This window comes from Telmatherina bonti, assembly GCF_933228915.1.
Source record: "Telmatherina bonti genome assembly, chromosome: 6".
NCBI lineage: Eukaryota > Metazoa > Chordata > Actinopteri > Atheriniformes > Telmatherinidae > Telmatherina > Telmatherina bonti.
In genome coordinates this window covers 18,843,623-18,863,879 of record NC_136624.1, presented here as the reverse complement: position 1 = coordinate 18,863,879, position 20,257 = coordinate 18,843,623, and the positions used below count along the sequence as shown (strand labels likewise).

The 20,257-nt window shown below is 40.7% G+C and overlaps 2 protein-coding genes across 2 annotated transcripts in view; both read right to left on the bottom strand.

The window, feature by feature from the left end:
* LOC306757420 (serine/threonine-protein kinase 4-like) overlaps positions 1-12,270 on the bottom strand; it is a gene marked incomplete at its 5' end in the record, with an annotated part of 28,603 nt that extends 16,333 nt beyond the window's left edge. Inside the window, 3 exons of the mRNA XM_079242467.1 lie at positions 1,500-1,628; positions 4,064-4,144; positions 12,227-12,270. Of these exons, the coding sequence (XP_079098593.1) occupies positions 1,500-1,628; positions 4,064-4,144; positions 12,227-12,270 (254 nt within the window). The remainder of the gene's footprint in view (positions 1-1,499; positions 1,629-4,063; positions 4,145-12,226) is intronic.
* Positions 12,271-13,246: 976 nt separating this feature from the next.
* cox6c (cytochrome c oxidase subunit 6C) lies at positions 13,247-20,257 on the bottom strand. The gene is made up of 4 exons (XM_079242716.1): positions 20,186-20,257; positions 17,981-18,095; positions 13,582-13,714; positions 13,247-13,373 (listed from the first exon to the last, which is right to left on the bottom strand). Exons 2-3 carry the CDS (start codon positions 18,083-18,085, stop codon positions 13,589-13,591), a joined length of 231 nt encoding a protein of 76 aa, XP_079098842.1. The 5' UTR covers positions 18,086-18,095; positions 20,186-20,257; the 3' UTR covers positions 13,247-13,373; positions 13,582-13,588.

Below are 20,257 nucleotides of genomic sequence, written 5' to 3'. Positions count from 1 at the left end.
TCACAAAAAGTTAGGGGATTTTTGGGCTTTCAGGTGAAATTTATGGAAAATGCAATTATGTTCATGCTACAGTGATATAATATCATAAAAGTAAGGACATTTAAGTAGAAGGATGCACTACTGATTTCCTCATCTCAAAAAATTCATTCAACACAAAAGGTAACAACAATGGTAGTTACACCACAACAAAAAATTTTGAACGTCTCAATATCTCGTCATGTGCCCTTGAGCATCAATTACAGCTTGACAACGACGTCTCATGCTGTTCACAAGGCAACTTATTGCCTGCTGAGGCATGGCATCCCACTCTTCTTGAAGGGCAGCCCTCAGGTCATTGAGGTTCTGGGGTGCATGGTTTCGAGCCTCTACACGACGGCTTAGCTGATCCCACAGGTTTTCAATGGGATTCAGGTCTGGAGAGAGTGGAGGCCATTCCATTTGAGGTACACCAGTCTCCAACAGCCGTTCCCTGATGATGCGGCCTCGATGAGCAGGAGCATTGTCGTCCATGAAGATGAAATTAGGCCTGTGCTGTTCATGTAGGGGCACAATCACTGGATTAATGATGTTATTCAGGTAGTATGGGCTTGTCACTGTAACATTCACAAAGTGTAGGGCAGTTCTGTACCAAGTGGACACCCCTGCCCACACTGTAACACCGCCACCACCAAAAGCTCGCCTGGTGACAACAGTGGCTGATGCATAGCGCTCTCCCTGACGTCTCCAACATCGTTGCCGGCCATCATTTCTGCTCAGTGTGAATCGACTTTCATCAGAGAACAGCACTGAGGCCCACTGGTTCCTCGTCCAGCATAAATGCTCCCTGGCCCATGCAAGACGATGATGCCTGTGCCTGGTGGTGTGGGTGCCTCTCACCTCTCTTAAACGTGCCTGGAGTTGAGTGGCATTCATCATCCGGTTTCTCAGGGCAGTGTTAACAATGTAGCGGTCATCAGCACGGGATGTGGCCAAAGGACGTCCACTTCTAGGCCTTTCTGTGACTCTTCCAGTCTCTCCATATCTCTGTTGCAACCTGCTGATGACACTCTGTGACACTCCAAGCTCAGTGGCCACTTCTGTCTGAGAACGTCCTGTTTGAAGCATCGCAGTGGCAAGGGACTGTTGTTCCATTGTTAGGTGTCGTCTTGGTCTCATGATGTCAAAATGTGAACAGCATGATGAGGACAACTGTTTAAACACCAGCTCTAATTGAACCAGGACATTTATTGGTCAATTCAAGGATCACACACCTGCCGTGATTTTTGCCGTTAAGCTCCTTGTTAGAGAACAGCAACTTGTGCAAAATTTATTGAAACATTTAACAGTTGGACATGTGCATTTAAAAGCTTAGAGAGATCACATTAAGTTCACCTGTACAGGTTTGAATGCATTTTAGGCTTGTTGTGAAATTTCACCCAAAAGCTGAATATCCCTAACTTTTTGTGAGTAGTGTATATATATAAACTGGAGAATTTATATAAAAAAGGAAATACACATACCTGTTACACTGTTGCATGATGGAGATTTCCTTGATGATCTCCTGGAGATCAGACTCCACAGGAACCTGTTTAATTGCTACGATCTCCCCGGTTTCTTTATAATTAGCCTTAAATACACAACCATAAGATCTGTAAAATAAAAAAAGAAAAACACAAAAAGAGAACTTTTTATGATGCTTTAGCTGCTTTGATTGGCCATGACCTAATAAAATACAGCTCATTTAAACATATTGGTCAGAAAATATGCTAAACCAGTGATTCCTAATCTGCTGCTTGCCAACCCTAGAACCCTGGGAGGGTCTCCCATAGAGGACATTGGGTCCTTTTGGCTTTGAGCTTTTTTTTTTTTTTTAAAACAGAGACTAAATAACAATAACAATAATAATAAAAATAGATTACAATTGTATTGTGTAGCATTTTTTAAGGTACCCAAAGTGCTTTCCACTGAACTCATACATTTACTTCTCATTCATGGTAATGGTATGCTACATGTGTAGGCACCATGACAGACACGTGACAGCCAATGTAAGCTGCCCACCAATGAAACATTCATTCATATTCATACACCAGCGACGCCAACACTGGAGGTAAGGAGGGAGAACTATCTTTCCCAGGATCAATGACAGAGTGACTGGGGGAGCAGGATTCGAATTGCCATCCTCTTGGTCAACGGACAACCTGCTCTACCGGGCTGGTCAGCCCTCCCATGTTGACCTCAGCTAAAGACAGTGATGGATTCTTTTATTTAGACAGGTTGTCTTAGCCTTTTTATTTTTATTTTATTACTTGATAATTTGCTTTTCATTGTATTTCATCCTGATTTTATTGATGTCTGTTGTTTCATTATTCATGTTGTTCAGCACATGTTGGTCAACTTAGGTTATCCGACTTGACTTAGACTGTTTAGAGCCAGTGTAATTTAATTTAAGGCCATGTCCACACAGACGGGTTGAGGTTTATTCACTTAAGTTTTTATTATTTGGATGTTTCATTCACATGGAACCAGTGTTTTAGCAGCACCAAAATACTACCTTTGCATCCTTGCTCATGGCCGCAAGGAAGCCGAGACAGAGCAAACCGGACGGTGAAACAGATAGCAGTTGAGCCAAGTAAAGTGAAGTCTGCTCACGAACATTTTATATTTTGTCTTTGGTAAGTTGAAATGTTAAATAAACAAAAACAGTTATGTTTTCCCTCTTACATTCTCTACAAACTTGTCATTGCGTGCCTTGTGGCCACGCTGCAGCAAGGAAAGCTGTGCTTAGTGTTTAGCCTCGTAAACGTGTGTGAAAGTTGGTGGCTGCGTGCCATTTACACAACTTCTGAATACTTATTATTAGTGGTGCAACGGATCATCATTGATCCGCGATCTGTTCGGATCAGTATCTACAGTTCGGCACACACGTGATCCGCGGATTGATATGAAAAAAAAAAAAGAAAGCTGTGTGCATAATCGTTCTACACAAGTGCAGCGTGGTCATGGCGAGCGGAGGAACTTGAACGCCCCAGTTCATTCAAATCCCCTGTGTGGCAACACTTTGGTTTCCCTGTCAAATACGATGAAGAAGGAAAGAGATCAGCACATAAAACAGTGACGGTGTGTAGGCACTGTGGAATAAGAAAACCGTATTTACATTTTTTTAAATCAGTGAATAATTCAGATAGTTCATGGTGTTTAACAGGTAGACGTGAGTTTAAGAATGAGCTTAGAATGTAGTGTTTTAGCTTTGAGTAATATTTTTGAATTTTTTTTCTGGTGGATGGATTTATCGGCCATTATGTCGGCTATTGGCCTGCTCTAAAGTATTTATATTGGTATCAGTATAAAAAAAAATCCATATTGGTCGGGCCCTAGTTCATACACTAACTATTGTACAGAAAGCACCACCCAAAAATTTACATCATGTTTCTTTTAAGTTTGCCTTGTTGTACCTGTCCTTTTAGCAAGAGGAACTAACAGCTATCAGCATCCCCAACTTCATGACAACATGCAGTAACCTCACAGGATTATTCTTCTATTTGTTTACAGTCTGTATTTGATATCACATCACTGTATTCTGAATATAAAAAAAGAAAAACAAACAAAACAACAACTGATTGAGTTGAAGTGTCATTAACTCCAGTGCTGCTGATAATTCCCCCATGTTGGAAAAGACACCACGCATAGAGCATGTGCTGGATTTGCTAGAGTATAATTCAATGGCACTAGTTGGTGGAAAAAAAAAAATAAAAAGACTGACATCAGTTGTGACAAACACACACACACACACAAAGTCAAACAGGAAGAGCGTTAAGAAACAGGATATGAAGAGGCAATGTTTACGTTGACAAGCAACAGAGACGGCAGGAGCTTAAATTCAAATAGAGGAGAATAAAATGTTACGGACAAACATCGCAGACAGACATCAAAAGGAATAAAGACAAGTGAAGAAAATAAAAAGGTCCTTTTAAAGGAAAGACTAAAGAAAGAATATGTCCTCTATTGATGAAAAAACTCAGGCGGTGTCACCTATCAGGGCTGCGTAATGCCTCTGTGTCACTTATCGTCTTACTGAGTGACTCACCCTTCACCCAGCTTCTCCAGGACATCAAAAACTTGCTCTGGCTGCTTGGTGAGACTGTCCTCGCTCAGCTTCTTCAACTGTCTGTAATGACAAATAGATGTTGATGAACAGAGATCTTTGTAATAAGAAATTAAATAAATGATTAAGAATTACGTTCTCAAAATATCTTTCTTAAATTGCAGAATTACTAATAAAATTCATCCCAATTCTTTCACTGTCCAAAGTGTGTGAGATAATTAGGTTTCAATGGAATGGAATGTGATGTTTAAATAAAATTGTCTTGCCTTGCAAAGTACGACAGAAAAACCAATGGTTTTTTCCAATGATTGAGGACAAAATGCAGAAATGCAACAATTTGTTACAGCAACCAGAGAAGCTAAATGAGAAAAAAGCTTTCATACTAACTTCAAATGTCCCTAAAAAGCAAAACAGATACTGTAATTTTAAGTAATTTTCACAGACTGAGTGAACGAATCAAGTAACTGTTTCAGCTCTACATAGTGTTCTCATTTAACTCCATCAATAACTGACTAGGTTTTTTATCAGCATTTTTTCCTTTAAACTACACCAGATATTTCATAGAATCATATTCACTAATCTTCAAAAAAGTTTATAGTTTGTACTGTGAATAATAATAATAATAATATAATCAAATTTGAACACAACCAACAAAAGAATCAGAGAGGAGTGTTTAAGGCAATATTTCGAAAGATATTTATTTCTTTACATTTGTATTAACTTCTAGCATTTCAGCACTGTGGAGAAAACACCCACATTAAACTACTAACACACCCAGTAGAACAACATTTCAGGTTTCATTTCAAAAGAATGAAACACTTATTTTCTAGATCCCATCCATCTACATCTGCCGCTTATCTGGGGTTGGGTTGCAGGGGCAGCAGCATAAGCAGGGAAGCCCAGACTTCCCTCTCCCTAGCCACATCTGCCAACTCTGCGGGTGAGATCCCAAGGGGTTCCCAGGCCAGCCGAAAGACGTAATCCCATGTCCTGGTTCTTCACGGGGGTCTCCTCCCGCAGGGATGTGCCCAGAAAACCTCACCAGGGAGGCGTCCATGAGGCATCCTGACCAGATGCCACCTCAACTGGCTCCTCTCAATGAAGAGGAGCAGCGGCTCTACTCTGAGCCCCTCCTGGATGACCGAGCTGCGGAGGAAACTCAGCCGCCTGTATGCGAGATCTCGTTTTTTTGGTCACAACGCAGAGCTCATGACAATAGATGAGGATAGGAACATAGATCGACTGGTAAATCGAAAGCTTTAACTTCTGGCTCAGGTCCGTTTTCACAGCGACAGATTGGTGCAGAGTCTGCATTACTGCAGACGCTGCACGGATCTACCTGTCGATCTCACGCTCCATCCTTTTCTCACTTGTGAAAAAGACCCCAAGATAAGTAAAATCCTCCACTTGAGACAGGACCTCCCTCCCGAACCGGAGAGGGCAATCCACCCCATTCTGGGTGAGGACCATGGTCTCAGACTTGGAGGTGCTGATTCTCATCCCTGCTGCTTCACACTCGGCTGCGAATCGCTCAAGCAAGAGCTGGAGATCACGGCCAGATGATGCCAACAAGACCACATCATCCGCAAAAAGCAGAGACCAAATCATGAGTCCACCAAGCCGGATCCCCTCAACACATCGGCTGTGCCTAGAAATTCTGTCCATATAAGTTATGAACAGAATCGGTGATAAAGGGCAGCTTTGGCGGAGTCCAACTCTCAACGGAAATTAATCCGACTTAATTTCAAGGCAGACCAAGCTCTGACAGCTGTCATACAGGGACCGGACAGCTCGTACAAGGGGGTCCAGTACCCCATACTCCCAGAGTACCCCCCACAGGAGCCCCCGGGGGACACGGTCGAGGGCCTTCTCCAAGTCCACAAAGCACATGTAGACTGGTTGGGCAAACTCCCATGCCCCCCTCCCGGATCCCAAAGAGGGTATAGAGCTGGTCCACTGATCCGCAACCAGGACAAAAAACTGCACTGCTCCTCCTCAATCCGAATTTCAACTACCTGACGGACTTTTTCCCTTTGTCCCCTCTTCTTGAAAAGGGGGACCACCACTCCAGTCTGCCACTCCAGGGGCACTGTCTCCAATGCGATGCTGCAGCCATGACAGCCCCTCAGCATCCAGAGCCTTAAGGAACTCCGGGTGGATCTCATCCAACATCCAACCCCGGGGCCTTGCCACCAAGGAGCTTTCTAATCGCCTCAGCGACTTCAGCCCCAGAGATAGGAGAGTCCACCCTGGAGTCCCCCAGCTCTGCTTCATCATGGGAAGTCATGTTGGTAGGATTAAGGAGGTCTTTGAAGTATTCTCTCCACCAATCCACAATGTTTCAAGTAGAGGTCAGCAGCTCCCCATCTCCACTGTACACAGCGTGACGGAGTTCTGCTACCCCCTCCTTAGTCGCCTGATGGTGGACCAGAATCGCTTCAAAGCCATCCGGAAGTCGTTCTCCATGGTCCAGTCGTTCTCACCGAACTCCTTCCATGCCAGAGTTTTTTGCTGCATCTCGCTTAGCTTGTCAATACCTATCAGAGTCCCACAGGCGAAGAAGGCCCAATAGGACTCCTTCTTCAGCTTGATGGCATCCCTCACTGCAGGTGTCCACCAACGAGTTCTGGGATTACTGCCACGACAGACACCAATGACCTTACGGCCACAGCTCCGGCTGGCCGCCTCAACAATAGAGGCACGGAAAACAGCCCATTCGGACCCAATGTCCCCCGCCTCACTCGGAACATGGTTGAAGCTCTGCTGAAGGTAAGAGTTGAAACTCACTGACAGGGGACTCTGCCAGACGGGCATCAGCAGATCCTCCTGACACATTTGGGTCTGCCATGCCTGACCAGCTTCCTCCTCCACCATCTGAGCCAGCTCACCACCAGGTGGTGATCAGTTGACAGCTCCACCTCCCTCTTCACCCGAGTGTCCGAGGCATGTGGCCGCAGCTCAGATGATACGATTACAAAGACAATCGTCGAGCTGCGGCCCAGTCTCCTGATGCCAGTTGCACATATGAACACTCTTATGCATGAACATGGTGTTCGTTTTGGACAATCCATGATGCGCACAGACATCCAACAACAAAACACCATTTGGATTCGGGGGGGGGGGGGGGGGGGGGGGGGGGGGGGAGACCATGCCTGCCTCCCAATCAATCCCGTCCAGGTCTTACTGCTATTGCCCACATGAGCATTGAAGTCCTCCAGCAGAACAAGGGAGTCCCCAGAGGGATCACTCTCCAAAACTACCTCCAAGGACTCCAGAAAGGGTGGGTACTCTGAACTGCTGTTCGGTGCATAGACACAGACCACAGTCAGGACCTTTCCCCCTACCCGAAGACGGAGGAAGACTACCCTCTCGACCACCGGGGTAAACATCAACAGCACCAAGCCGGGGGTCAATGAGGATGCCCACACCCGCTCAGCGCCTCTCACCGTGAACAACTCCAGAGTGAAAGAAGGTCCGGCCCCTCTCAAGGGAACTAGTTCCAGAGCCCAAGCCATGCATCGAGGTGAGTCCGACCACATCTACTCGAAACAAGCTCAGGCTCCTTCCCCACCAGAGAGGTGACATCCCTAGAGCCAGTTTCTCCAGCTGAGGGTCGGAGTGCCAGGGTCCCCACCTCTTGCCGCTGCCCAGCTCACATTGTACCCGAGCTCCAAGGCTTCTTCTGCAGATGGTGAGCCCAGGGGAGGAGGGGCCCATGTAACCCTTTCAGGCCAAGTCCAACCGGGCCCCACGGGCAAAGGCCCTGCCTCAAGATACTCGCTCTCATTCCCCACCCCTGGGCCTGGCTCCAGAGAGGGGCCCCGGTGACCCGCGTCTGGGTAAGGGAACACTTCTGCCAATGGTCGGCATCATCATGGGGGTCGCTGAGCTGCACTTACTCTGGTCCCTCCCCTAGACACCCGTTTGCCATGGGTGACCCTAACAGGGGCATAAGGCCCCCGACAAAATAACTGCTAGGATCTTCAGGACACACAAACGTCTCCACCAGGATAAGGTGGCGGCTCAGGGAGGGGTATTCTCTAGATGCTCTGAGTAAAATCAGTCTGTTTGTTTGGTTTTTTTTGTTTTTTTTTAACCTTTCAGTTTTCAGTTTTCTGAAACGCCAGAACTGCATAACCGCTCTTGATATTTGAAGATGAGAAATAAAAATATCCTCAGTGGTCAGACAAAAATAGATCTAAACATGTCCTACATGCAGACTGTGACAAGCCACGCTTACGATATTGCAGGAAAGCAGCAGGAAATATCAAATTAAGTCATTCCAGAGTGCAGAGCTGGGGATTAAGATATGGCAGTGTGGGTGGTTTGGATCACCATCAGTAAAACCAGCAAGAATATTGTCAACCTCACCTGGTTGTTGTACTCATGCTAGTTAGCAAAGTTTGGACATGTCAGTAAGGTAACTAAAAAACATCTGCATGCAGGCTTAGATTCCAACAGTTTTGGCTGCTTTTTTTTTCGGTATTTTTTGTGAAGGCAGCGCACTAAACTGACTAAAAATGTTTGTATCATTAGATGAAGTTTGAATTTGTCTTCAGGATGCCATTGAGCTAACAATGTGTACCAAATGTATTGCACTACATAGTTGCTTTAATAAGTGGACATTTGGGGGTTCTTGGCCTGAAAACATTGAAGACCCCTGATCTAGAGCCCTTCTTGATCTTGATATATATTATATATGTCTTGATATATATATTCTTGATATATATGTACGTACGTACAGGTGGATAGATCGATGGATGGATGGATGGACAGCATCGTTTAAAGTTTTTTGGCTGCTTTTCAGTCACACAGACCTAGTGGAGCCTTGCAGACTGATGCAAATGATGACATTTACATAGTACAAGCATCATGCATGAGCAGATATGGTAGCCATGAACTTGGCTCAAATGATCTGTTCTGATGTCTAGTTTACACAAAATGGATTTTTCAATGAGAATTGATACTATATTTAAGAAGAGTTACAAGATGAAGTAAGTCATCGCTGGTTTCTTGAACAACTTCAGGTGTCTCCTCAAAATAACTAAAACGTCCAACTCTGCCATCAAAGTGTTTGGAAGCAGTGGTGGTTTCTTGGTAAGTTGCTGGCTTTCTGAAAACCCAACAGTCACAGTTTATAATTTATGTCAACCAGTACAACCACAAGCAAAGCTGGCCAGGGTCTAATCTCAAGCAAAAAGATACAAATGACAGAGCAGGGTCCTGAATGTATTGAAGGAGCCCTTCATCTGCTCTTCAAGTGGATCCTGTGAGCATTTGACAATGCTAAATTTAAAGTGCTTTCTCAGGCCTGGTTTTTATTTTATTAAATCAATATTATTTTTAAAGAAGTACCTGCAGTAGTATTGATGTAACTGCTACAGACAGGACCAAACTCTACTTTGAATGTTTTCTACAGTTAAAATGTGTGTTTGGAGAGAAAAGTTTATTTCACATGAATTTATGTGAACTTGTTAAAACTGTGGAGGAAAAAATCTTTGGCAATTAAAACCACATAATGATTCAGAAAAATAAAGGCATTTTTTAAAACCCTTTTTAAGATCCAAAATACAGTAAAACTTCTAAAGCACTTTTCCAGGGATTAAGCCTTAAATTCAATTTGGTGCTATTAAAAAAATTCCAGTTTGTCATACTTACAAAGAAAGGCAGAATTAAAAAAATTATTTTCAACCAAGGAGTATGAAATCCTCTCCAAACTTAAATTCTTACATCAACTGGATGAGGAAACAGTAAATAGCCGGGTGGATATGATAACAGAGAGCAGCGTGTTTTACCAGAATCATTCTGATAAATGAACAGAAAAGGAACTCCTCGGTTCCTTCTGTCAAACACACTGAACTTAAAAACTAGTTCCAACTCAAACAATGCACGGTTGTGAATGACATTCCTAATGCATCAATGTGTTTAGTTGTACAGAACAATTTTTCCCAAATGAGGATATATAATAATTCTAAAAACAACCCAAAGATTTAACTTTTAATAAGTAACGCAAACAAACTTCAATGAGAACATAACCAGTGACATTTAAACAGTGAAACTTAAAAGCTATTAAAAACAGTTTCCCCCAAAAGAACCACATTCATCATCTCTCGACATAAGGCAGGACTCAGAGATGTTCAGCACAACTATGTGCAGAAATTTTTCTGAATAGTTTAATCCATTTCTTTTTTTGGCAGGAATTGTAATTTACTGTGAACTTCAAAGCAAATACATGAGCAAATAAGAATAATGAAAATATACGCTCCAGTGCAGTAAAGGTTCCAGAAGATTATCTGCTGCATTCATTTAACACTGCTATGAAAATAGTATTTTCCTAACTGACTGGCTGAGCGGCCAACAGGCAAAAAGAAAAATAACATAATCAGTTTGGTTGGGGGGCTTTTGAGTCATGTGGCTTGAACAGAGAGAAGAGAAAAAACTGTCTTAGATGTATTTCTGTCAATTGTCCCATTTTAGGTAAGTGTAGGTTCACTACATTTTTGTATCTTTTTTTTGTCCTATAGGTTTTTCCCATTATTACAGTATGTCCGTTTGTGTATCAGAGAGCAACAGATGTGAGGCAGGCTGAATCAAGAAGGCAAAGTGTACAATAAGCCACTATGTCCCTGTCAGTGCAGTTCATATCAATTAGAGTTGATCAATATCATAATCACTACAGAAAGATTGATCCCAGACAATTGAGTTCAAAATATGTGAATATGGCAAAAGTGGCACAGATATAGAATGATATTTTCTAGCTTGGTAAATGGTAAATGAACTTAGGGTTCAGTGTCTTAAAATAGATAAATTAGAAATGGCTTACAGGAAAACCCCTGGGCACCAAGTAGCTGTGTAAACAGGGTTTAAGATTATACAATAAGCATAAAAGTTGTATCTAAGTAGGTATCAAATGTTTAGCGTAGTTTGTGTGGATTGTGAAATTGTTGATACTCAAAAAGCAGCAACCAGCCTGTTTACACTATAAACCAACAGAAGCATCAGTATACACAACTCATCCTCACACGGGGGTAAAGTGTGATAGGAATGACAGTGTCCCTCACAGATCAACTATATCAATAAAACTCTGAACGATTTGTCTATTTTTAAAAGGCTGCTCTTTCATGTGGCTCTTTTTTTTAACTATAGAAAAGGGAGGGAAAAATCTATTTAGAGGTCTTTGATGCCCCACCAATCATGTTTCACAAACCCTGCCTTTCTGTCAGAATCACTGAATGTGCCTGCAACTGCTCCCATCTAAACCACTTTAGATTAAAGCAGCTAAGACAGGATCTACAAATAGAGTTAAGGTATTAAATTGGATCACTGGGTCTTTGATAGTGACAAGCCCCGGGGATCTGACACAACAAACACAGGATCTTAGCTTATTAGATAACGGAGCAAACTGGTAGAATTGGTATAACTGTGCACATGCTTACAGCAGTGTTTTTGTCTGAAAAGGTCAAGGGAAGAATTAAAAATCTGCAGCTCTCCTTCGTTTTAGACAGCTGCTAATAATCTGATTGGTAAATACATTCTAAATGGCTCTCAACTTTTAGTATAAATGGTAAAAATATCTTCCTTCCCAAAATTAAGTTGTGCTATAGATCATATATATGTCCTTTATTATAGTTTTGATTGATTAGTATGTTCAGCAGACTGAAGGAAAAGTAACCACCAAGTTATCCACAATGGGACTATTTTAGGGCTTATAAATATATGGTTATATACATACATAGAGGAAAAAAAATTTTTTTTTTTTATTTCAAACCCTCATAAAAATTACATTATTGCTCAACAAAGGCCCCAGAATAACTGTTCTACAATACTGTAGACATAAAATTTCACCAACGAGTGACAGTAACATAAACTTAAATGGCAAACAAAAAGGCAAATGTTTAAAATGAATAAATACATTTAAAAGAGGCAGCGTATATATTTTGGTCTTCTGTTTTGTAAGAATTTACAACAACTCCGTATATTTGCAGACGAGGTTCTGTAACATTATCTAGCTTCATATACGAACGAGCTCCATTGGGGTATTTTGCAACGTTTCATTTCACCGCTAAACTTACTGTCAGGCTAACGTCTGATTAAAATCAATTAGATACCATTCAGTCTAATTTTTTTTCCCCTTTTGTCGCTTACCTGCGAGGGTGATTCCTCATTTGTACTTTATCTTTGTTCTCCATATTGTCTCCTTTAGCACATTAGGGCTTCACTGAACTGGGTCTGGAGTCAAACTTGAACGGAGCTGGTCAACGTCAAGCAGACACTCGATGCTAACAGTAGCAGGTCTGCTAGGCTGCTAACAAACTAGCTGCAGCTAACCTGCAGTTTCACAGCTGCGTCCCCGGTTGACGTTACTGCTGCTGCCGCTGCTCGGTAGTCTCCAACACACTACGTTTTTTAATCATTTTGTAAGACAGGGTTTATACGCTGAACAAGCTTCGCCCGGCTGACGTATCCTTGCCGTTGGGTACATTATCCTCCCGTGTCTGAACAACTTTAGACTTGTTTGGCAGCCGCTCTAACATCCACCTTAGCAAACCAGGAAGTGTAGTCAGAAGTCAGCAGGAAGGCGGTGCAAACAAAGGCTGCAACTCAACACTTCGCCAGCAGGGGTCGCCACGTGGAGGCAAAATAAGATCATTTCGTTGATATATATTCAAACTAGGTTTTGTTATCTGAACTAAATCTTAAGGGAAAATTTACAAAAATTTCAAAATAATTTATTTACATAGACAGTTTTCCACCAATTCAAGCTTTTGAAATGAGATTCACCACTCACTATGACAGTGAACTGTTCTCTCATTTTGACATTATGAGCAAGACTAAGGAGACAGACATTGAAAATTTACTACCGGGTAGTTTTTTGGATGGAAATTTATATAGTTATAGAGTAAACATAGAGGTTTCAAGTTTTAATACTACTACAAAAAAAAAAAAAAACCAACAAAACCTTCACATTGAGCATAATCTGAAACTTCATTTACAATGTATATACTAAAACATACTGTGGCATTTTAACATTAACCTACAGTGCTCGCTAAGTGACTGGACTTCCATACTGCCACAAACTGTTCCAACACTTAAGTTGTGAAAATAAATGGTATATATTGCTCAAAGCAGCTGGAGTGGTTTATAAACATCACAGAGACAGAGAGATACATTAATAGAATATTTTATTCAGAGGAACAAACAGCAAGGTGATGTTCACATATGATCAGTAAACATCAAAGAGGGGTGCGTGAAAACCATCTTATGACCAGGAATGAATGACAGGACAGCCGATCTGAAGGAGAGAAATATTCACCAATCAGTTAGGTTTTAATTGTGATATTAGAGTTGCACAAGTTTATCAGGTTGAATGTGAAAAATCTTGTCTTTGTTGTGTATTCAAGTGAATATAGGTTTTAAACAACATCCCGACTTCACTGAAATTGGGGTTCTTAATAGTGGATGCTATGTGATGCTCATAATGTGGTTTGTGAGGGACTCACAGTGGCTTTACTCCCCAGAGGGCCGCACACTCTCAAAGACACCTGCTTCCCTCATGGCATTAAACTCTTTGACGGCGTCATATTGTTTGAAGAATTCAGCATACGCCTTTTTTCTGGGCTCCGATACCATGTACTGTAAGAGACAGAACATACTTTAGGCACAATGTCAACCTTAACATTCTTTGTTAAAAAAAAAAAAAAAAAAAAGGTATGTAGCTATACATCATATAAGCTTCAGGATTCAAATGTTCACCTGATAGTGGGCGATATACTTTATTAACACTATTAAAATATGATTTACTTCATAAAAAAAATCACTATCCAGCATACCAAATGATATTTCATTATTGCAGGTCACATATTTATTCATTTTTCTACACAGCTTAGTAGGACTGCTCTCCAAATGGTAAAAATAATGACAATTAATTTGACTAAAATTGAGATCTCAGTATTTAACACAATTATCCATTATCTTTAACAATATTAATTTATTTAACATTAAACAGTGGCTTTTAAACAATGTATAGAGGACAAACAAATAGCATGAAGCTTTGTTTTGAAAAACTGCAAATACTGTTGTAAACTGAATAGATAAATATAAATTAGAGGTACATCTCAGAAAATTAGATTATGAAAAAGTTCAATATTTTTTGTCACTCATTTCAGAATGTGAAACCCATATATTATGTAGATTCATTACACACGGAGTAAAAAATTTCAAATATTCAATCCTTGAAATTTTGATGATTGTGGCTTATAGATAATGAAAACCCAAAATGCAGTGTCTCAGTAAATTAGAATATTGTGATAAATTCAATCTTATAAAGTCATGGTGTTACACCCTAATCAACTAATTAAAGTAGAGTACCAAACTGCAGTAACTTGAATCTTTCTGATTAATCATAAAGTATGGAAACATTAGTCAGATAGCAGATTAGCATAGCTAGCTGGCACAAACACCTCCAAGAGAAGCAGAGGAGCTACAATAAGTCCAGAACCAAATGTTACACTGGTGACCCACAGAACTGCTACAGCAGAGGTGTCCAGCTCCGGTCCTCAAGGGCCAGAATCCTGCAGGTTTTCTATGTATCCCTGCTCAGACACACCTGATTCAAATTAATTAGTAGTAGAGCTTAATCAGTTGTGCACGTCACTGGCTGTTTGATCCATTTAGTGGAAGCTAGATGTGTTTGAAAAGGAATACATGGGAAACCTGCAGGACAGCGGCCCTCGAGGACCAACTTTGGACACCCCTGTGCTACAGACCCATCAGATGCTAGAAGCTGAACAGTCATTCGCAGAATAAGCAGTGATACAGCCTGCTAAACTCATATGGATATGTACTGTTCTGTTGTGAGCAACAATGTTGTATGTGCTTCAGTCAAGTAGGAGGTTTGTTAATGATCAGTCCAAGTTTACAGTATAGATGTATAGCAGTGACGTGCTGTCAGATGAGGCAGTGCCTTACCTGCCATGAATTTAAAAACGGAAAAAAAGTACATACTATGAATATTAATATTTTCCATTAATCTGTATTTAAAATACATTTTCAGTATTACTACATACATATTTCTGACATTTTATCACAAAAAAATTATCCAAATTTGAGTTATTACCAATGGCAGAAACCCTGGGTGAGGCAGTGGCGAGGGTTGCCTCACACCTGAAAGCGCAATCCAATACAAACTGGGTAGCATGATGCGTGCCTGTTTCTGTTCCTCGGCCTATTACCAATATGAACTTTACAGAAATACTAATTATACACCATGACTTTCTACAGTCTGTGTAATGTCTTTTATGTATGTGTGAGAGAGTTATTCTTGCCGACCGCACAATAAAGTGCAAAGAAAAGTCAGCCGGTGAGACACGCAGTACTCTGCCTCACCTCACGGGGGCGTAAGCAATCTGGCAGGTGCTTTCTAGCTGCAGCGGCTTCAGCAGAGGCAACCGAAAGTTGGCGCCAAGCTGAAGCCAGCGGCTATTTAATACTCTGCCTGATCCATCTCGTTATGGAGGATTATATTTCAATATAAAAATGTCTCAAAACTTGATTTCCAGTCCAAACAGAAGGTGATACGTGTTGGAAGAGCAACGCCGGAGCTAAAAGGTTCTTTTCAAACGGAGTGGTACAAGCAAAAAGACTGGCTGTGTGGAAAGGTGCTGTTTTTCCAGTTCTTACAATTGTAAATCTGACTTATGAGAAGTCAGTGCCTCACCAGCCTTGAACCTCACTGCACATCACTGATGTACAGAACAAATGTTAGCACAATAGAGCTGAGTTTTTGTTTAGTTTTTTTAACCAAAGGCATGAAGTAATTACACATGCAATAGATAGATGCTAAAGATTCTGAAAACACACTCATTTGTTCAGCTGTTCCCAGCTAAATACAGATTCTGAACTAAAAGCAAATGATCATATTTGCTTTTAGTTCTGCTTTCAGTGCTCTAGTATTAATGCAAAAGGTTTGATCCTTTTACATTAATACTAGAGTTGAAATCAGTTTGGTGTAGTTACAACGCTTTAATACTGGCATCATTCACAGACCACTTGAAAGACTATAAACCAGGGGTGCCCAAGTCCGGTCCTGGAGATCTACCATCCTGCTGTTTTTAGGTGCAACCCGTCTCCAACACACCTGAATCAAATAAGTGGCTTGTTTGCAGACCTCTGCAGAGCTGAATGACATGCAGAAGAGAAATTCAGCTATTTGACTCACCTGTGCTGGACAGGGGTTGCATCTAAAGGTTGCAGGATGGTAGATCTCCAGGACTGGAGATCTACCATCCTGCTATAAACCTCAACAATTCATACTGTATATTATATACAGATTCTATAGTCATGGATACACAAAAGTTCTTAAATACTTTCTCTGTGCAATGACAGTAAAGCTTACACTTCTAGCCTTTCTTAGTGCTGTAAAAAGACGGCAAGATGGCTTTAAAAAATAACAAACCATCATTCAGCTGTACTCTTCTGTAGGCCTGTATGTAGCATGTCACTATGTAAAATGTTATATGAATACATTAGATTTAGTATTTACTATGTAAACTGGGTATAACACAAATGATTAAGATTTGCTTTCTTCTGACTGACTTGTTTACAATGTGATAAAACTTCCGGAATATGTCACCTTGTAATCCAACCTAATAAACTGTCAAATCAAAGCCCTTGTGATTCAGATGTGTGATGAATAATATGTCCAAAAACACATTATCACAATATTAATTTTGACATTGACTGATCTCAATCAGTTTCTAGTTTGCATGCCTTTTTTTAATGAAATATGTTAACTTCTGTTTTCATTCTTTTTTCTTTTTGCATTGCAGATTTGGTAGCACAACTGATGGTTTGGTACTTTTCTGTTAGACACTTGCACTGTCGGAACTGGGCCGGTATGATCGGTTCACAGTTTCATGCCATCTGTGTGGGGGTGTGTGGGTTATACCATTTCGGGTGAATAGTCAAATTAGGAGTGTTTTCTTTTTTGTTTTGTTTTGACATTCACCAACCACTAAAAACATCTGTACATTATATCTAATAGTTTTATATAATTTTTACTGAATACAAACAACGTCCATATTACTTCTATATTGGGACCTATGTGAACTTTTACCAAAGTTAAGCACTTTCAAATCCAGGTTAAAACCGTTCTGTTATTCGCATTTGTGTTAAATGTGCTCCAAACATTGACACAGTAATGACTCAGTTAGGCTTCCTTGGATACTTAAATAGAGATGTTCGTTTTGAACGTAGTCATACGTCACCAAATTCATACCTTGCCATAGTTGTTTGGTCAGTTCATCCACTAGGGGACAGTGCTTAGTTCAGAGTTTACTTCTGAGTTTTGACACCAGCTGGTTGCAGTAATTCCCTGCTATATAGTTGTTCACAGTTGTCCACAAATACACGAGAAGTAGAAAAAATTAAAATATTTTTGCTGTCCTTAACTTCTGCTTTTTATTTCACAGTTTCTGCATCATCTTCTTCCTGCTCCTCTTCTCCAGTTTGCTCCTTTCACAGATTGTCTGTCAGCTATACAACTCAACACTGCCCCCGCATTTTCCAGTGGTATTGCTCTGTGCTTTGGGTCTTTGGGTTTTCTGTGCCAAGTAAGAGATAGCTAAGTCCCTTGACAAAAGACCAAATTTCACCCATCAGGAGACAGATGAAACTGGCCACTCAGCTGTATTTCTGTTTTCTGCGTCAAGCATAAATGGGCCTCTAGTCCATGTACTGCAGTTGTGTAGTGACAGAGACGCATAAAGTAGTGTATTATCTGCGTAAGAGTAAAAAATAACGATAAAGTTTTATGATATTTAACTCAAAAGGTGCTACACAACCTAATACACCACAAGCATTATGATTGGAACTGTAGCCACAACCTTGTCCTGCTCTTACCTTGTACGATATTGCAGCTGCAAAAGACAGAACAAAAGCAACGGGCAGGTGAAACCTCAGACGTTTCGCCAGTAAACCCCTCATCATCGGCTTTGGCAGAGACATGGTGGATCACCTGTGAATATTAAATCATATTAATACGCAGACCAGACTAGTAAACTTATATAAGATCATATTATTCAAAAGCTGAACACCTTATGCTGTGCAGTCAAGAGTCCAATATCCATGACCAAGCTCAATTGCATGTCAAAGATGTCATAGCAAAGTATTTTCCAAACAGAGCACTTTGTTGTCAGACTGCAGGTTTACTTGTGCTTCCCAGAGTCTCTAAGAGTACGATGGCAGAAGAGCATTTGGCTATCAGGTGCTCTCTAATGGAACCAGCTTCCAGTTGGGGCTCAGGAGGCAGAAACCCTCTCTACCTTTACAATCATGCTTAAAACTTTCTTTTTTAACAGAAAAAAAAAAAAATCTTATAGTTAGGAGTAGTCTAGCCACAGTTTTTCAGCCACAGGGTCGTCCCATTATGCACTGAGCACTACCTTTTCATCTCTTTCATGTAAAAAAATATGACAGTATTGGCATCTTTAACATATTTATCCTCTTTCTGCAAGTATCCCTGGATAAATATTGCATTGTCTGTTGGTCTCTTTTCTGTCCTCTCCACCCCAACCATTCCAGACAATAGACCGCCCTCCCTGAGCCAGGTTCTGCTGAAGGTGTAATCTTCTTGTTAAAAGGGAGTTGTTTTTTTTTCCCTTTCCACTGTTGCCTCATGCATGCTCAGGATGAGGGATTGGATTAAAGTCAAGAGTCAATGCAATTTGTTGGTTTTCCTTAACTAGGCTATTTATTATGAACTGGCTTGAACTGATGTGTCTATAAAGTGTCCTGAGATGACATGGCTGTGAAGTGGCGCTATACAAATAAAGCTGAAATTAACTGAATATGAGACTGAGTCTGAAGTTGCGTACAACATGAGTGCATCTGAACTAGTAAATACTTGGGGGTTTGCATGCATTATTAGTGTCTGAAAAGGATATGACTGAAAAGCGAATGTTACTCTTATACAGCAAGAATCCAAATCCCTCCAGTCACACACATTTGGCATTATTTATCTAAGTTTCTAAGTTTTTCTCGAAACAAGCTGGTGCTAGTATGTAAACTACAACAGGTGTAAGTTGTTGCTTTACCCACTGTTAGCAATACTGACAGAAACTGGTCCGGCAACATCGCTTTAGGAATTTAATAGAAAGTTTTTAAAAATCAAAAAGTTTTCTTGTTTTCTTTTTTACCTTTCCAAAGTTGGTCTCTATGTTAAGAGAATTTAGATCAGCTCGTTTCACAACTTATCACGAATGTTAATGAATACGGACTGAAATGTGCAAATCCAACTTGGTTATATGAAGTTTGTGAAAATAGTAGTTTAACATATTTGGATAGGTAATATAACTGAGCTTAAGTTTTAAAGGTCAGTTAACTTTAGTCAAAACATAGGAAGCTGCTGCTCATCAAAAACTGTCCAAACGTAGCGTTTCTATATTTCGATGCCGTTCACTATAAAGAAAATATTTTTTCCCCCTTTAAATTAAATCAATTCTTAAAATAAGCTGACAAAAACGTGATTCTGTGTCAAAAGGTAGATCGCCATCATGCACAGTTGCAAAGTCATGTCAGCACTCATTTCGTGTGACCCCTCTGTGACATTTCTATAAAGACGTGTCTTATTTTTTCACTGAGAAACACGTCTAGACTACAATGGAAGTAATGTATGGTTCATAGTAACCAGTAAGAAAAAATAATAATTTGGTGCGTTGCTTCCTGCTGATGCGCAGGGTCAAAGTACTGCTAAGTAGCTAATGCATCTACTAACAACAGACACTACACATTATACTTTTACTATTCTTACTCTTACATAATGTTGTGTCTTTAATGTTAGAAGCCGACCTAGTAGAAAGACCGATGTTTGGATGGGGTTAAAAAAATAACTAGCGGGCTTTCAGTTAGCTTTGAGCTAATCGTTGCTGCTGCTTTAGCTAACATAAGCTAAGTCAATGAAAGCAAACCGCGATGAGAAAGAGAAACAATCATTTTAGTGTAACTTGACTCGCTCAAACACAGTTGGTGATTTCTAAAAAAAACAAACTATTTTACTTGAAATTCAATACACAACGACATAACGCTGTTTAAAGAATAGATACTCACACGTACGACTCACGACCTTCACGAAACACACTTGAGCTGCTTTTCACCCGGACCGGAAAAGTCCATACAGGA